Consider the following 18,284-nt stretch of genomic DNA (forward strand, 5'->3'; position numbering starts at 1 on the left):
TACCACAGAAGGCAGTTGAGGCCAATTCATTAAATGTATTCAAGAAGGAGTTAGATATATTTCTTAAGGCTAAAGGGATCAAGGGATATGGGGAGAAGGCAGGGACAGGGTACTGAATTTGGATGATCAGCCATGATCGCATTGAATGGCGGAGCAGGCTCGAGGGGCCGAATGGCCTACTCCTGCTCCTATCTTCTATGTATCTATGTGGGCAGTACTGCACTCTCCCAACCACCATTCTAGATTATGTGCTCGAGTCAATGGAGTGGTAATTAGAACCCACAAACCTCTGCCGCAGAAGCAAGGGTGCTACCAACCAAGCCAAGGGTGATACCTCAAGGCTGGTGATCTCAGACCCTATGGCTTGTGTTCCACCTGACCTGACATGGTGACCCGTATTGGCACATCTCAAAGTCTCCAATCAGCCCAACGCACAGCACAGCCAGAGAACCCTGCAAAGTTGACGATGGCTTGTAGAAAAATTCTTTTATTGTAAAGTCCGGCTTCTCTGCCCGAAGCACAATAATAAAGCAACAGTACAATGTCCATAAAATAGAATAGTGATGCCTTAACACTTTTGTTGCGTGTCGTATTATCGAGACTTTATGTTTTTTTTTACTAAAATAAGAACCTTTAAGATTGTACAAATCGACACATAGAAATGACGTAGAAATCAGGCATTTCTCACTGTGATGGGACAGGTTCTGTGCCCGAAACATATTAAACACAATACTTAAAGCAAAAAAAAAAGGTTTACAAGATTTAAACAAGAATAAGATCTTGCTCTTTCGCTTTTGCAAAGACAGATTAGTTCTGTGCCCCCCCTTGTATCTCTCAGTGTCACTGCAAGCTGAAACATGGAGAAGACCGTCGCAAATTTAATAGGTACAGTCAGTGACTATATGCAATACTTTTAAGGCTCAATATTCGATCTGTGTTATTGTCCATGTCGCTGATGGCACATTCTGTGTCTTGCGAGTCACAAAGCTCTGCAGAGAAGATCTTCTTTCTCTTCCCCCACGCCGATTGACCGAAAATGTATTCATGATTCGATTTTTTTCTTACTCTTTACAGCTTTATCTTACAGTTCAGTCACTTCTCTCCCAATGTCTTTGAAACAATCGCGGGAAATTCTAATGAAGGCCAGCCAGCGCGATCTTTACTTTTCTTTTTATTTTGGGTGGATGGGGTTGGGTGGGTGAGTGAGAGGACGGGGGGGGGATTGGGGGGGGGGGTGGTGAGGGCGGTGGAAAACTGAAATGACTTAGCGTTGAGTAAGCCCGTTTCACAGTATCCATCTTTGAAAAACAATTGTGTCCTTCAACATTTAAAGGACGGAGTCATTAACATCAGCTCCTGCACTCAATAAAATTGAGCATATATATATATATATTTAAAAAAAAATGAAAATAAAAAGGGATGAAAATCTGCCCGATCCCACCAAAAGTTCCAGTCCAGCCTTCCATCTCTCGAAGGGTTGATGCGGAATTTTAAGGCCAGTCTGATCTGTTGAGTGTTAAGAATCTTCGCAGGTGTCTTTAGAGCCATACAGGTCCGCCAGCCTCTTAAACCGGGGTCCCCAGCTGTTGAGGTAATCGTAGTCCAGGTCGGATTCCGTGGTGGCCGATTCCAGTGAGCTGAGGGACCCAGCCACCGAGCCCCTCCCTTCGTAGCCGTAGATCTGGATGGAGTCATAGGGAGGAGCGGTGGGGTCGCAGTCGGCCTCCTGGAGCCTGACTTTAATGAAGTCATCGACGTCCACGCTATTGGGGGCAGTGCAGAAGCCTTGCCGGGGCATGTACTGGAGCTCGGGCTTGATGTCCTTGCGTGGCAGGAAGCCGTTAAGGCCGTCGGGGTTCTGCAGCGTGGCGATGTCGAAGGCCTCGGTGTCCTCCTCCCCGCCTCCTTCATCATCGTAGCTGATGATGTTCTCCCGCACGTCCTCCTCTTCGAACACTATCAAGGGCTCTTTCTTTTGACGTCTCAATGTCACAAACAGAACCACGATCACTGGGGGAGGCAGAGAGAAAAGAGACAGGCAGGTTAACCATCTGGACAAGGTTTTACTTACGGAGAGCATTCAACAATTTTCTGAGGTAAAATGCAAAAGACTGCACCCTCACAAGGTACTAAATGTTCCCCTCCAAGTCACAAACCATCCTGACTTGGACATATAGCGTCGATTTTTCATCGTCGCTGGGTCAAAACCCTGGAACTCCCTCCCTAACAGCACTGTGGGAGCGCCTTCACCACACGGACTGCAGCGGTTCAAGAAGGCGGCTCACCACCACCTTCTCAAGGGCAACTAGGGATGGGCAATAAATGCTGGCCTTGCCAGCGACGCCCACATCTCGTGAAGGAATAAAAGAAAAACCCTCACAGAAGTGCTAAATTTAGCGTACCCAAGGACATGCTTAGTTGACAGGCTAACAGAATTCTTTCAGTAATGAGATTTATATAGTCTTGTAGTGTAACTAATGGGTTTCCAAGTTCCCAAAACATTGATGTTGTGTGTCAATCGTTAATGTTTTATCATTTCGCCCTCTTGGTTGCTTTCCATTGCACAAGTTCATCCTTAGAGGACAACTGTGGTTCAACTGGGTTTGTATTTGAAAATAGAAAAGCATTTCGATTCCATCTATCTTCCTGAAGAGAAGACAAGACAGTTTTGAGTGATTGATGGCTTGCTCTACACTAGTTTTCAGTGGAGTCAGCCTGATTGTTTGTCTCAACATAAATTAAAGGCAGAAAGAAAAGGTAACAGGTTTTTTTCCATCCGATACGAGCTTGGACTGTATACGAACATACGAACAATGACGGACAGGAAAAGACCAATAATAACTTCTTGCAATTTAGTATACTGTATTCGCTGCTCACGATGCGGTCTCCTCTACATTCAGGGGAACAAACACAGATTGGGTGATCGCTGTGCTGAACACCTCCGATCATTGACCCTGAGTTTCTGGTCACCTGTCACTTTAATTCTCCGCTCCACTCCCGCTCTGACCTCTCGGTTCTCAGCCTCCTACACTGTTCCAAGGAAGCTCAACATAAGCTCAAGGAGCAGCACCTCATCGTTCGATTAGACACTTTAAAGCCTTCTGGACTCAACATCGAGTTCAACAATTTCAGACCATAACCTCGGCCCCTATTTTTTCACATGGCAGCTGTTGCTAATTGTGCCATTCCCATTTACACCTCATCTAGACTCATCTTTTGTTTCTTTACTTGTCCCATTACCATCTCCTTTTGCCTTGTACAATCGTACCTTTTCCAATAGCAAAATACTGCGGATGCTGGAAATCTGAAACAACAACAGAAAATACTGGAAACACTCAGCAGGTCAGGCAGCATCGTGGAGAGAGAAACAGAGTTAACGTTTCGGGTCGATGACCCTTCGTCAGAACTGGAAAAAGTTGGAGATGGAACAGATTTTTAAGCAAGTGTAGGAGCAGGGAAAGGGGGGAGGGGGAGGAAAGGACAAAAGGGAAGGTCTGTGATAGGCTGGAAGGCAGGAGAGATTAAATGACAAAAGGGATGATGTAAGGGGACGAAGCTCAGGCCTTTTGTCATTTAATCTCTCCTGCCTTCGCATTGAATGGCAGAGCAGGCTCGAGGGGCCGAATGGCCTACTCCTGCTCCTATCTTCTAAGTTTCTAAGTTTCTATGTTCTTTCCTCCCCTCCCCCCCTTTCCTTGCCTCCGCACTTGCTTAAAATCTGTTATATCTCAAACTTTATCCAGTTCTGACGATGGGTCATTGACCTGAAACATTGACTCTGTGTTTCTCTCTCCACGGATGCTGCCCCGACCTGCTGAGTATTTGCAGCATTTTCTGTTCTTATTTCAGATTTCCAGCAGACGCAGTGTTTTGCTTTTCTGTTGTTGGATGAAGAGACCAACGTTCCCATTAAGCTCTGGAGATCCCGCGCAGGCCGCTCAGCGTCTTTTAAATAGAAAAACTGCGCACGCGCGGAAATTTGCATGGGCCGCGCAGCCCAAAAGAAAATTAGTGGGAACGTTGGAAAAGACCCCCCCTGGTCCATCAGCCTGTCCCACACCATGATGATGATGCCTTGTGTGTCACGCAATATATACATTCCCCACCCCACCCCACCCGAAAACCATGTGAGCCCATGGGAGAGGCAAAAAAAAAACAGATTAAAATACCAGGCCAATTTAGGGGGAAAAATTTTGTCTCCGACGCCCCCCCCCCACCCACCTCCTAGGCGATCAAACCTAATCCCTCGATCACACTGGCAGAGGATGTCCAAACTGCTGCACAGAGGCCACATGTGGCCCTGAACCCTGGCAATGTACCTTACAAGGCCCAGGCAGATCAATCAACGAATCAGAGAACAGTACAGCACAGAAGGAGGCCATTCGGCCCATCGAGTCTGCGCCGGCTCTTTCGAAGAGCAATCCAGTTAGTCCCACTCCCCCCGCTCGTTCCCCATATCCTGCAATTTTTTCTCCTTCAAGTGTTTATCCAATTCCCTTTTGAAAAAGAAAAAGAAAGACTTGCATTTCTATAGCGCCTTTCACAACCACTGGACATCTCAAAGCGCTTTACAGCCAATGAAGTACTTTTTGAAGTGTAGTCACTGTTGTAATGTAGGAAACGCGGCAGCCATATTGCGCACAGCAAGCTCTCACAAACAGCAATGTGATAATGACCAGATCATCTGTTTTTGTTATGTTGGTTGAGGGATAAATATTGGCCCCAAGACACCGGGGAGAACTCCCCTGTTTTTCTTCGAAATAGTGGCCATGGGATCTTTTACGTCCACCTGAGGGAGCAGACAGGGCCTTGGTTTAACGTCTCATCCAAAAGACGGCACCTCCGACAGTGCAGCACTCCCTCAGCACTGCACTGGAGTGTCAGCCTGGATTTTTGTGCTCAAGTCCCTGGAGTGGGACTTGAACCCACAACCTTCGGAAGGCTACTAATGAATCTGTATCCACCACCCGATCAGGCCGTGCACTCCAGATCCTAACCACTCGCTGCGTAAAAAAGTTTTCCCTCATGTCGCCTCTGTTTTTTTTGCCAATCACCTTAAATCTGTGTCCTCTGGTTATCGACCCTTCAGCCATTGGAAACAGTTTCTCTTTAGTTACTCTATCACTGAGGGGCTTTAGTTATGTGGACAGATGGGAGAAGCTGAGATTGTTCTTCTTGGAACAGTGAAAGTTAAGGGGAAATTTAATAGAGGGTTTAAAAATTCTGAAGGGTTTTGATAGACTAAATTAAGAGAAACTGTTTCCAGTGGCAGGAGGGTCGGTAACCAGAGGACACAGATTTAAGGTAATTGGCAAAAGAACCAGAGGGGGAGATGAGGAGACATTTATGTTGTGATCTGGAATGCACTGCCTGAAAGGGCGGTGGAAGGAGATTCAATCGTAACATTCAAAAGGGAATTGGATAAATACTTGAAAAGGAAATAGTCGCAGGACTATGGGGAAAGAGCAGGGGGGAGTGGGACTAATTGGAGAGCTGTTTCAGAGATGGGCCAAATGGCCTCCTCCTGTGCTGTAAGACCTTATGAAGAACGTAAGGGTCAAGTGGGGGGTGAGGGGGTGAAACCGTGCTCTTGTTGTAATGAATGGATTGGTGTGAAATTCTTCTGTTCACGAGCAATGTTCCTTTTAAGCTGCGCAGCCGGCTCACGGCCGTGCCACGCTGCCCGAAGAAAAATTAGAGGGAATGTGGTTGATGAGCATACCACCCCGACATTTTAACGCGCTCACTATTACTTTTGTTCGGGAACCCCAGCAAGAGCAGCTGAAACTAAACCGTAACGATCTGTGAGTAATACTGTTTGAGGCAGTTAGCAGGGGCCTTCTGTGACCAAAAACAAAGGTTTCGAACGCTTAATAAAGATGCGGCCTTGTCTGGGGAAGGCCATACACTAACGTTGCAATCAGTAACTTTGCTTTTCATCCGCTATCGGACGCTGGTTGGAACTTTGTTAGCGCAGCGACTGTGAGCCTGGCTGTTGTAATAGATCCCTCTTGTTGTTCCGCAGTGTAAAATCATTCAGTTTATTAAAGGGAGCTGAATGACTCACAATGGCATTGCAAGGCTCCAATTATAAAATCTTAATTTGACTGGCAATGAAAGGGGAAATTAATGGTCGTTCATACCGAGCTGACAAAGCAACAGTGGTTGTAAATTAAAAAAAAAAACAATTTTTTTTAAACTGCCAGCGCTGTAAATCAGAAAATAGAGGAGAGGCAATATAAACTAAAGGGTACAATCCTAAAGGGGGAGTGTGAACGGAGAGACCTGGGGGTACGTCTGCACAAATCGTTCAAGGTGGCAGGTTGAGAAAGAGGTTTAAAAAAGCATACGGGATCCTGGGCTTCATGAATAGAGGCATACGGCTGAAAATTCAGTAGCCTTAGCGCCTCATTTGAGGCGCTAGAGGGCCTTGCGCCGGAGTTATGGCCAGTAGTGAAATTCCCTGGGGGCCTAAATCGGCGTTGCTCTGGTAGCGCTGCGCCGGCACCGATGACGTCATCGGTGTGCGCAGCGTCCCGGTTGCCGTGGTAACCCGCCCGAACTCCGAAATTGAGTTGCGGCCGCCTCGCCCGTGGCAGCCGCAACCAGCGTTTTGTCAGAGGTGCCTTACTGCAGTTAGCGCCGGCGCATTAGAGGCCCCGCGGCGGCCGGCCGCTTTCCCGCCGGCCGCCTGCCCGCAGCTCCCTCCCCGGACTTCTCTCCCCCCCCCCCCCCCGGAACAGATGCAAGCCCGGCACTTGTCCGAGGTGCCGGGCTCATTTTTAAGCAGATTTGCGCGGGCCGCGGCCGGGTGCAGGCAGCTCCTCCTTAACGGAAGGAGGAGGCCTGCACTTCCCCAGCCTGCCGCACCGCATCGGGTGCCGCAGCGCCGGAATTGCGGCGCGAAACGGCAGTTAGCGCCCTTTTCCAGGCGCTAAGACCCTTCAGTAGCGCCGGCAGCCGTTTGGGCGCGGCGCCACTGAATTTTTGGCGCGCGCAGGGGACTTAGCGCCGGCACTAATTTCCGGCGCTAAAGCCCTGGCTAAGCCAAAACCCAATTTCTAGGCCATAGAGTATAAAAGCAAGGAAGTTATGATGAACCTTTATAAAACACTGGTTCAGCCTCAACTGGAGTATTGGGCTGGATTTTTCCAACCTCGGCGGGTCGGTGGATCCCGGCCTCCAACAAGATTTTACGTTAATAGGGCATCTTAAGTCCCGCCCTGCGAGGTTCCCGGCCAATTAATAGGAAGCGGCTCTGATAACGTCATTTGATGACGCATCATCAGCCAGTTTCCTTAAAGGGACCATGTCCACATTGATTTTGACATTTGTGCTGTCAGTGTTCTACAGCATTGAGGTGCTGCAAACACTGACAAGCACTGCACAGAGGTGCACAGCTGCACCCAGGCTCTCCCATGACTCCCTCCATATGCTTATGGAGGGAGTCACAGCACGCAGGGAGGTTCTCTTCCCTTCCAATGGGCGGAAGAGACCTCCCCAGGAGACTAACGCAGCCTGGTTGCACATTGCACAGGAGGACACAAGCAGGGATGTCGTCAGGAGGACCAGGCTGCAGTGATGCAAACCTTTCAATGAACTCAGTAGATCATGAAACGTTACTGCAAAGCCACACTCAACCTCATCCTGCTGTGCCACTCATCACATCCCCATCACTCCGTCTTCCCTACCCTACTCCTGCACATCCTTACTCACACCAACTTACCTTGCACCTCCACCCATCCCTCTCTATCTACATTATCACTTCCCCATCTCACTAGCCACCCCTCACACTCACCCTCATCCTAGTGCAATCATACCAACTAACAACACACAAGGGTAGGCACTTGTGTGTTTTATGCAATGTTCATGTGAAGTTTCTGTTAATATGGTGTCAAACATTGAAATCTTTATTTTCAACACTTTACCTTCTTGGACAGATTTGTGTGCACCTTTGGAAGTGTCTTAGTGAGTTGCAGTGAATGGTGAGACATAACAGTACACCCCGCAATGGTGATGAGTGTGATCGGAATGGTTTGAGCATTGTAGGGATGCTTTATGGTGTTGATGTGGGATGGTGCCAAACTGGAGCATCATGTGGCAGCCAGGGTGCACAGCATCAAGTGAAGTAAATCTGGCCATGGTGAGGCCATCGCTGGCATCCCGGGCAGCAATGTGATCGGGTGCTGATGCCCTTTGCAGCATCAGGTGATTGCGGAGAAGGTTGGTGTTGTTGGTGATGTTGGTGTGCCTGGTGATACTGGTGTGCCTGGTGATGTTAGTGTTGGGGCTGAGCGTGGTGGGATTCTGAGGACAAAGGTGAGATTTTTTCAAGGGCACCAATGCTGATGTAATAGATGGCAGGTGAAGCTGAGATGAAAGAAGCGATCTGTCAATGGTGAGAGAGCTTGCTCCAAGGAGATGACACTGGATAGAGAGTTTACTCCAAACACTTCAAACCTCCATAAAGCTGAAAAGTGTCCTACAAATCCTGAAGGCGCCAGCCTCTAAGATTGAAAATTGAACAGCTGTGAAATGGTAGCTTTTATACCACTTTTGCAACTGTCAACTATTCACAGCAATGCAGAGTCACTGAGAACCCGACACACGTACCTGACGTGATCCCCGAGCACCGGGAACCTCGTAAAAAACATGGAAAAATCATGAGGACCTGGCGAAATGCTGCTTAAATACCTTTAAGCAGCTTCTTAAGTATCCCAATTGCCTGACCCGCTGCTTAGTGCCGGGTCTGCAAACCGCAGGCAGAGCCGGCACTTGGGAAATTAACAAGGAGGTGGGTTCTGAGCGGACTTACGCCCCGCTGTCAATCACTGCCATTTTGACAGCGGACCCGCCTCCGAACCCGCCCTCTGAGCGCCGGCAAAATTCAGCCCATTGTGTCCAATTCTGGGCGCCGCACTTTAGGAAGGATGTGAAGGCCTTAGAGAGGGTGCAGAAAAGATTTACGAGAATGATTCCAGGGATGAGGGACTTCAGTTACGTGGATAGGCTGGAGAAGCTGGGGTTGTTCTCCTTGGAGCAGAGAAGGTTGAGAGGAGATTTGATAGAGGTGTTCAAAATCTTTAGGGGTCTAGACAGAGTAGATGGAGAGAAACTGTTCCCATTGGTGGAAGGGTCGAGAACCAGAGGACACAGATTTAAGGTGATTGGCAGAAGAACCAAAGGTGACATGAGGAAAAACATTTTTACGCAGCGAGTGGTTAGGATCTGGAATGCACTGCCTGAGAGGGTGGTGGAGGCAGACTCAATCGTGGCTTTCAAAAGGGAATTGGATAAGTACCTGAAGGAAAAAAATTTCAGGGCTACGGGTAAAGGGCAGGGGGGGAGTGGAACTAACTGAAGTGCTCTTGCAGAGAGCCGGCACGGGCTCGATGGGCCGAATGACCATCTTCTGTGCTGTAGACATTCTATGATCCTATAACATTCTGGAAACAGTTCTGATGAAGAGTCGAGACCCGAGAAACATTAACATGCTTTTTACCTGTTCAGGTACTGCCGTGTGTTTTAAGAGCCTGAAACGGGCCGCGATGATAACATAGAAACATAGAAGATAGGAGCAGGAGTAGGCCATTCGGCCCCTCGAGCCTGCTCCGCCATTTAATGAGATCATGGCTGATCATCCAAATTCAGTACCCTGTCCCTGCTTTCTCCCCATATCCCTTGATCCCTTTAGCCTTAAGAACTATATCTAACTCCTTCTTGAATATAATTAATGAATTGGCCTCAACTGCCTTCTGTGGTAGAGAATTCCACAGGTTCACCACTCGCTGGGTGAAGAAATTCCTCCTCATCTCAGTCCTAAATGGCTTACCTCTTATCCTTAGACTGTGACCCCTGGTTCTGGACTCCCCCGCCATCGGGAACATCCTTCCTGCATCTAGGCTAGTCTAGTCCTGTTAGAATTTTATAAGTTTCAATGAGATCCCCTCTCATTCTTCTAAACTCTAGCGAGTATAAGCCCAATCGACCCAATCTCTCTTCATAAGTCATTCCTGCCATCCCAGGTATTAGTCTGGTGCCCCAGTTTAGCAGGCGCAGTGGCACACGCCTAATTTGGGGCCGCTGCTAAATTGGACAGGTGGGATTTTGTTTTCATGCCTCCTGCGCTCAGTTTAGACCCAGGTCGGTGAATTCGTTGTTTTTTTCAGTTTGTTTATGGGATACGGGCGTCGCTGGCAAGGCCAGCATTTAATGCCCATCCCTAGTTGCCCCTTGAGAAGGTGGTGGTGAGACGCCTTCTTGAACCGCTGCAGTCCGTGTGGTGAAGGTACTCCCACAGTGCTGTTAGGGAGGGAGTTCCAGGGTTTTGACCCAGCGACGATGAAGGCGTTTGCCTGAGGTTCCCCCAGGAACATAGGAACACAAGAACTGGAGGAGGCCATTCAGCCCCTCGAGCCTCATTCAATGAGATCATGGCTGATCTGTGACCTAACTCCATATACCTGCCTTTGGCCTATGTCCCTGAATACCTTTGGTTAACAGAAAGCTATCAATCTCAGATTTATAGTTAACAATTGATCTAGCATCAATTGCGGTTTGCGGAAGAGAGTTCCAAACTTCTACCACCCTTTGTGTGTAGAAGTGTTTCCTAATTTCACTCCTGAAAAGTCTGGCTCTAATTTTTAGACTCTGCCCCTTAGTCCGAGACTCCCCAACCAGCGGAAATAGTTTCTCTCTATCTACCCTATCTGTTCCCCTTAATATCCTGAAAACTTCGATCAGATCACCCCTTAACCTTCTAAATTCTAGGGAATACAACCCTAGTTTGTGTAATCTCTCCTCGTAACTTAACCCTTGGAGTCTGGGTATCATTCTGGTAAACCTACGCTGCACTCCCTCCAAGGCCAATATATCCTTCCTAAGGTGTGGTGCCCAGAACTGCTCCCAGTGCTCCAGGTGTGGTCTAACCAGGGTTTTGTACAACTGCAGCATAACTTCTACCCCCTTGTATTCTAGTCCTCCAGATATAAAGGCCAGCATTCCATTAGCCTTTTTGATTATTTTCTGTACCTATTCATGACATTTTAATGATCTATGTAACTGGACCCCCCAAGTCTCTTTGGACCTCCACTGTTTTTAGCATTTCACCATTTAGAAAGTACCCTGTGCTATCATTTTCAGGTCTAAAGCGGAGCAGGCTCGAGGGGCTGAATGGCCCACTCCTGTTCCTACGTTCCTCTGTAACCTCCTCCAGCCCTACAACCCTCCGAGAACTCTGCGCTCCTCCAATTCTGGCGTTTTGCACATCCCCGATTTTAATCGCTCCAACATGGGTGGCCGTGACTTCAGCTGCCTAGGCCCTAAGCTCTGGAATCCCCATTGTAAATCTATCCATCTCTCTACCTCTCTCTCCTCCTTCTTTGACCAACCTTTTGGTCACCTGTCCTAATATCTCCTTATGTGGCTCGGGGTCAAATTTTGTCTGATTTACGCCCCTGTGAAGCCCCGTTACTATGTTAAAGGCACTATATAAATGCAAGCTGTTGTTGCTGGTCTCTAAATGCTGGCCTGCCCTCTTTACGGTGCAGCCCCCCTTCAACGCAAGCCCCACCAAAGGAGACCTGCAGATCCATTAGCCGAGGCATAGAATATAAGAGCAGGGAGGTTATGGTGGAGCTGTACAAAACGCTAGTTAGGCCACAGCTGGAATACTGTGTTTAGTTCTGGTCACCACGCTATAGGAAGGATGTAATTGCATTGGAGAGGGCGCAGAAGAGATTCACCAGGATGTTACCTGGGATGGAGTGCTTCAGCTATGAAGAGAGACTGGACAGGCTGGGGTTGTTTTCCTTAGAGCAGAGAAGGCTGAGGGGGGACCTGACTGAGGTGTACAAAATTATGAGAGGCATAGATAGGGTAGATAGAAAGGAACTTTTCCCCTTAGTAGAGGGGTCAATAACCAGGGGGCATAGTTTCAAGTTAAGGGGCAGGAGGTTTAGAGGGTATTTGAGGAAAAACTTTTTCACCCAGAGGGTGGTTGGAATCTGGAACTCACTGCCTGAAAGGGTGGTAGAGGCAGGAACCCTCACAACATTCAAGAAACATTTGGATGAGCACTTGAAACGCCACAGCATACAAGGCTACGGACCAAGTGCTGCAAAATGGGATTAGAATAGACAGGGCTTGATGGCCGGCGCGGACACGATGGGCCAAAAGGCCTCTTTCTGTGCTGTATAACTCTGACTCTATGACTCTATCCTGTTGGTAAAGAGGGTTATCGGTCTCCACAATACTTCTTTCACACTAATACGATAGTAAAATACTGCGGATGCTGGAAATCCGAAATAACAACAGAAAACGCTGGAAAAACTCAGCGGGCCAGGACAGCATCGGTGGAGAGAGAAACAGAGTTAACGTTTCAGGTCGAAGACCCTTCGTCAGAACTGAGAAAAAAGCAGGAAATGGAAAGCAAGTTCAGGGGCTGGGAAAAGGGGGAGGCGATGAAAGAACAAAAGAGAGGGTCAGTGATAGGATAGAAAGCAGGAGAGATTGAGAGACATTGAGAGACATTAAGAGATAGTCAAGGTGCGAGGAGGTGGTAATGGGGCAGGTTAAGGCACAGAGGATGGCTCTAGATGGGGTGTGAATCGCGCTGGCAGAATGAAGGACAGCTGAAGGGAGGGAGTGAAGAAGAGGAAAAAAAGGGGGACAAACAAAAATTGTGGATAAAAAAAAAAAGAAAATATATTCACACTGCCTGTCTGGAGCCCCAGCTCTACTGCTGAGAGCTTTGTGCCTAAGTGCTTGTATATTCCTGGCAAAACAGAAGGCAAAAGCCAGCTATTTATTTCTGGGGGGGGGGGTAGTTCTTTTACAGCTTTGTTCAGTTCGTTTTAATCTAACTGGATGACTTTGCTGTCCATTAGCCTAATGACACCACTCAGGAATGTGTGCCGCCTCCGAAATCCACCCTTCGGAAATGCTAATCCCGCTCATTGTAAATCCAAACAGGTCAGCCTGCGGTTAGTGTCACCTCACTGATTACCTGCCACTACAGAGGAGGGCCAAGTGTCAAAACCAGAGCTCTTTGCCATTCTGAGCTGTCCCATTAAACTTACAAAAGCACTTGGTACAAATGGGGAGACGTTAACGCAAAAAAAAACAAGTACTGTACATCGCTCAGCCCGAGGCTCCCAGCGCCTTCATGCAAAATGAATTTTGCTGAAAGATATTTGCGATAAATTTACCTTAAGCTAACGTCTCTACAGCTTGTTGTGCGCTCTCAAGTGTGTGTGAGCAAGAAGTGTACAGCATCAAATTAAAGATGAATAAGGAAAGAACTTGCATTTATATAGCGCCTTTCATGACCTCAGGACATCCGAAAGGAAATTGGCTGCCGCGTTTCCCACATTACAACAGTGACTACACTTCAAAAAGTACTTCATTGGCTGTAAAGCGCTTCGGGACATCCTGAGGCCGATTAAGGCGCTATAGAAATGCAAGTCTTTCTCTCTTTCTCTCTCCCTCTGTTTCTTGCAGTTCAGAGAAGGTTCGCGAGGTTGATTCCGGAGATGAAGGGGTTGTCTTATGAAGAAAGGTTGAGCAGGCTGGGCCTATACTCATTGGAGTTCAGAAGAATGAGAGGGGATCTTATTGAAACAGGGTAGATGCTGAGGGGGATTGACAGGGTAGATGCAGAGAGGATGTTTCCCCTCATGGGGGAATCTAGAACTAGGGGGCATAATTTCAGAATAAGGGGTCGCCCTTTTAAATCGGAAATGAGGAGGAATTTCTTCTCTCAGAGGGTCGTGAATCTTTGGCCTTCTCTGCCCCCGAGAGCTGTGGAGGCGGAGTCACTGAATATATTTAAGGTGGAGATGGACAGATTTTTGAACGATAAGGGAGTCGAGGGTTATGGGGAGCGGGCAGGGAAGTGGAGTTGAGGCCAAGATCAGATCAGCCATGATCTTATTGAATGGCAGAGCAGGTTCGAGGGGCCGAATGACCTAACATAGAAACATAGAAGATAGGAGCAGGAGTAGGCCATTCGGCCCCTCGAGCCTGCTCCGCTATTTAATGAGATCATAGCTGATCATTCAAATTCAGTACCCTGTCCCTGCTTTCTCCCCATATCCCTTGATCCCTTTGACCTACTCCTGCTCCTACGTCTTATGTTCTTATGTTTCTTTCTTTTCTTTGTCCTTTCACTCTCTTTCTTCACTTACCGAGAAGTATAATGATGCAGGTGAGGATGGCAATCAGCGCTCCAGTGCTGAGCCCGGCTGGCAGCGTTAGGGGCTCCGCGTTGCACGACTGCACGCTCCCATCGGCGCTGCAGCTGCACACCCGGATGGTGAGGGTGTTGGTGCTGCTCATGAGGGGGATCCCGCCATCCGAGATCACCACCGGTAAGAGGTAGACTTCCTGTTTATGCCTGCTCACAGCTCCTCGGCGCACCTTTATGTCAGCGGTATGACCTGCGTGGGGAAAAAAGTGGCACACAGTGAGGTAATGAAAAACATTGGGCAGAATCCCTTAATATATCGTCATCAGAAGATGGTGCATAATCAACAAAATGGGTGACATGAATCAGTCATTCATGAAAGAAAGACTTATGAAATAATACTGAGCGGCCTGCGGGTGGCGCTGTCCAGGGAGAGTATTAATACTCGGGCACGGGCCCAGCTTGCGCAGGACAATCTTAACAGGAACTAGTGAAGGACACAACTAGACCTCCATGTTGTAAAACAGTTGATTAAAGCTTTGTTTAATGCTTAGATCAAGTGCCTAGTAGTTTCATTACGTCAATGGGTATCACAGTCTCGTGGTTAAACTGTTTGACTAGTAGCAAGAAGTTATGAATTTACAATCCCGCCATGTTGAGTTATAGGAACACAAGAACATAGGAGTTGGCCGTTCAGCCCCTCGAACCTGCTCCGACATTCAATTAGATCTTGGCTGATCTGTATCTCAACTCCAGCTACCCGCCTTGATTCCATATCCCTTAATACCCTTCCCTGACAAAAATCTATCAATCTCAGTTTTGAAATTTTCAATTGACCCCCACCCGACCAGCCTCAACAGCTTTTTGGGGAGAGAGGTCCAGATTTCCGCTACCCTTTGTGTGAAGAAGTGCTTCCTGATATCACTCTCTGAACGGCCTGGCTCTAATTTTAAGGTTATGCCCCCTTGTTCTGGACACTCCCCCCACTTTTGAAAGTGAGTTCAGTAATTCTGGTTGAAACATGTCAGATTGTTGTAAAAACCCAAATGGTTCACTAATGTCCTTCAGGGAAGGGAACCTGCTGTCCTTACCCGGTCGGGGCTGTATGTGGCTACATTCCTACACTATGCGGTTGTCTCACGATGCCCTCAGGATGAGCAACAGATACTGACTTGCTAAGGTCACCCACATCCCAGGAACAGATTAAAACAAAACAGCACAAAGTGACTCCGCAATATATAAATCAGTAGTTAGTTGCAGAAATAAGATCCCACAACTTTCAGAGCTGAGCGGGGTCATGCTACTTACTCTTCTAAAGCATGGGACGCATTTTCAGCCCTTCCGTCAAAGCAGGATATTCACCATCAGGATCCTTTTATCGAGAGTGTCACTATCAGAACTCTGTTTATAAATGGTGTCACTATCAGAACGCCATTTATAGAGGGAGTCGTTATCAGAACTCCGTTTAACGAGGGAGTCACTTTCAGAACTCCGTTTATCGAGGGAGTCACTATCAGAACTCCGTTTATCGAGGGAGTCACTATCAGAACTCCGTTTATCGAGGGAGTCACTATCAGAACTCAGTTTATCGAGGGAGTCACTATCAGAACTCCGTTTATCGAGGGAGTCACTTTCAGAACTCCGTTTATCGAGGGAGTCACTATCAGAACTCCGTTTATCGAGAGTGTCACTATCAGAACTCAGTTTATAGAGGGAGTCACTATCAGAACTCCGTTTATCGAGGGAGTCACTATCAGAACTCTGTTTATAGAGGGAGTCACTATCAGAACTCCGTTTATAGAGGGAGTCACTATCAGAACTCCGTTTATCGAGGGAGTCACTGTCAGAACTCCGTTTATCGAGGGAGTCACTATCAGAACTCTGTTTATAGAGGGAGTCACTATCAGAACTCCGTTTATCGAGGGAGTCACTATCAGAACTCCGTTTATCGAGGGAATCACTAACAGAACTCCGTTTATCGAGGGAGTCACTATCAGAACTCCATTTATTGAGGGAGTCACTATCAGAACTCTGTTTATCGAGGGAGTCATTATCAGAACTCCGTTTATAGAGGGAGTCACTATCAAAACTCTGTTTATCGAGGGAGTCACTATCAGAAATCAAATCAAATCAAATCAAATCAACTTTTATTGTCATTGTTAGTGCACAAGTGCAGTACAACAAAATGTAGGCTTGCGGCTCCCGAGATTGTACATTTGGATTAAGACATTTAAACATTCAACATACATTTGGCTTGTAGTATATTAACATAAATATAACCATAATAAAGTGCATTGGCAGATGTGCAGGCTTTAGAGTTTATTTGTGGAGTTCAGTAGGATGACAGCCCTGGGAAAGAAGCTGCTCCTAAATCTGGTCGTACGGGTGCGAATGCATCTGTCTCCCAGATGGCAGGAGGGTGAACAGATTGTGGCTGGGGTGGGTAGGGTCTTTGATGATGGACCGTGACCTCCGTAGACAGCGTTTCTGGTATATGTGCTCTATGGTCGGTAGCCGGGTGTTTATCGAGGGAGTCACTATCAGAACTCCGTTTATAGAGGGAGTCACTATCAGAACTCTGTTTATCGAGGGAGTCACTATCAGAACTCCATTTATAGAGGGAGGCTCACCATTGGGACCCTTTTAAAATAGGGTGGGATAGATATTTGTCTTCACCTGCTGGACGGTAATCTAAAATCAATGGAATGAAAACCAGATGGGTTCTACCAGGCACGGGTGATCCACTCCACCAGAACACCAACTAGGTGGTCAGAAATTATCCGGTGTCTCACCGTCTAATGATCTTTGGAACAATTTGAAGAGTTACAAACACATGATTCAAAGCTCGTTCCTGTGGCTTTTCCATTCATTTTTGAGTACGTCGTTTTTGCAAGGTGAGCGCTAACGGCATCACTGGAAATTAGCATCAGCAGAGAGACAGTCATTAACCCGGGATATCTCAGCGAGTTGGTGAATTCAACTGTTTATCGGCATTCTCGTTCCACTTCTTGGCACAGTCACTCTCTGTTCTCCCTCCGAGCTTGTTTTGCCCAGTGCTGGGCTGGATGGCAAGGCCTTGGAGAGGGTGCGGAGGAGCTTTGCCAGAATGGTGCCGGTGATGAGGGGCCTCAGTTAGGTGGAGAGACTGGAGAAGCTGGGGTGGTTCTCCTTAGAGCAGAGGAGGTTATGGGGAGATTTAAAAGAGGTGCTCAAAATCAAGAAGTGTTTTGATTAGTAAATAAGGAGAAACTGTTTCCTCTGGCAGCTGTGTCAGTAACCAGAGGACACAGATTTAAGATAATTGGCAAAAGAACCAGAGGAGGGAGAGGAGGAGAATGTTTTTACGCAGTGAGTTATGGTGATCTGGAATGAGGTGCCTGAAAGGGCGGTGGAAGCAGATTCAATAGTAACTTTCACAAGAGAATTGGATAAATACTTGAAAAGGAAAAATTTACAGGGCTATGGGGAAAGAGCAGCGGGGAGTGGGACTAATTGGAGAGCTCTTTCAAAGAGCCGGCACAGGCACGATGGGCCGAATGGTCTTCTTCTGTGCTGTACGATTCTATTATTCTATGTAATCAGCGCCCAGTATTGAAACAAAAGAGAAAAAAAGAGGGTGATATTTGTTTTTTATTCACAGACTTGGGTGAATGACATTCTGCAGGAACAGCACTGGTGTTGGAAGGCGTAAAAAATGAAGTCAATAAAAAAGTAGCAAGTAAGTGCTTCCAAACTCAAGTCTTTAAAGTCTGTTCATTGTCGGAGGATGGAAAAACTGAGGCCTTTTGGGGCCTTGGGAGTTAAAGTTTAGAAAGGTTAAACACAAATGAGATGCAAGTGTTGTGAGCGGTCTTCATTAGACACCGGGTCTGGTAGATCTGCACGGCCCACCTAACTAATTGTTCGATACTGTTACACATCTTTTTAAATTTCATGCTCTTCAGGATGAAGCCCAGCTGTGATGACACCTCTCACCACCACCAACCACAGCCAAGCACCCCGCTGGCACTCACTGCCCAGGTTCCCCTGGCCAGTGCATGCCAAGGAAATGTGCCCCAGCGATGGGCAGCACCTTCTCAGCCAATGGCTCAGTGGGTAG

General features: G+C 47.5%; 1 protein-coding gene across 2 annotated transcripts in view; it reads right to left on the reverse strand.

Annotated features, from left to right (window-relative positions):
* Positions 1 to 471: 471 nt before the first annotated feature.
* Positions 472 to 18,284, reverse strand: part of LOC147116725 (cadherin-11-like) — a 268,489-nt gene continuing 250,676 nt past the window's right edge. For both annotated transcript variants that reach the window (XM_085991847.1, XM_085991848.1), the window contains 2 exons: positions 14,187 to 14,438; positions 472 to 2,010 (listed from right to left, as the gene is read on the reverse strand). In XM_085991847.1, coding sequence (XP_085847973.1) covers positions 1,517 to 2,010; positions 14,187 to 14,438 — 746 coding nt within the window. In that variant the 3' untranslated portion in view covers positions 472 to 1,516. The remainder of the gene's footprint in view (positions 2,011 to 14,186; positions 14,439 to 18,284) is intronic.

Source organism: Somniosus microcephalus, chromosome 6 (genome assembly GCF_052327205.1).
Source record: "Somniosus microcephalus isolate GS21.2 chromosome 6, FLI_Smic_1.0, whole genome shotgun sequence".
Taxonomy (NCBI): Eukaryota; Metazoa; Chordata; class Chondrichthyes; order Squaliformes; family Somniosidae; genus Somniosus; species Somniosus microcephalus.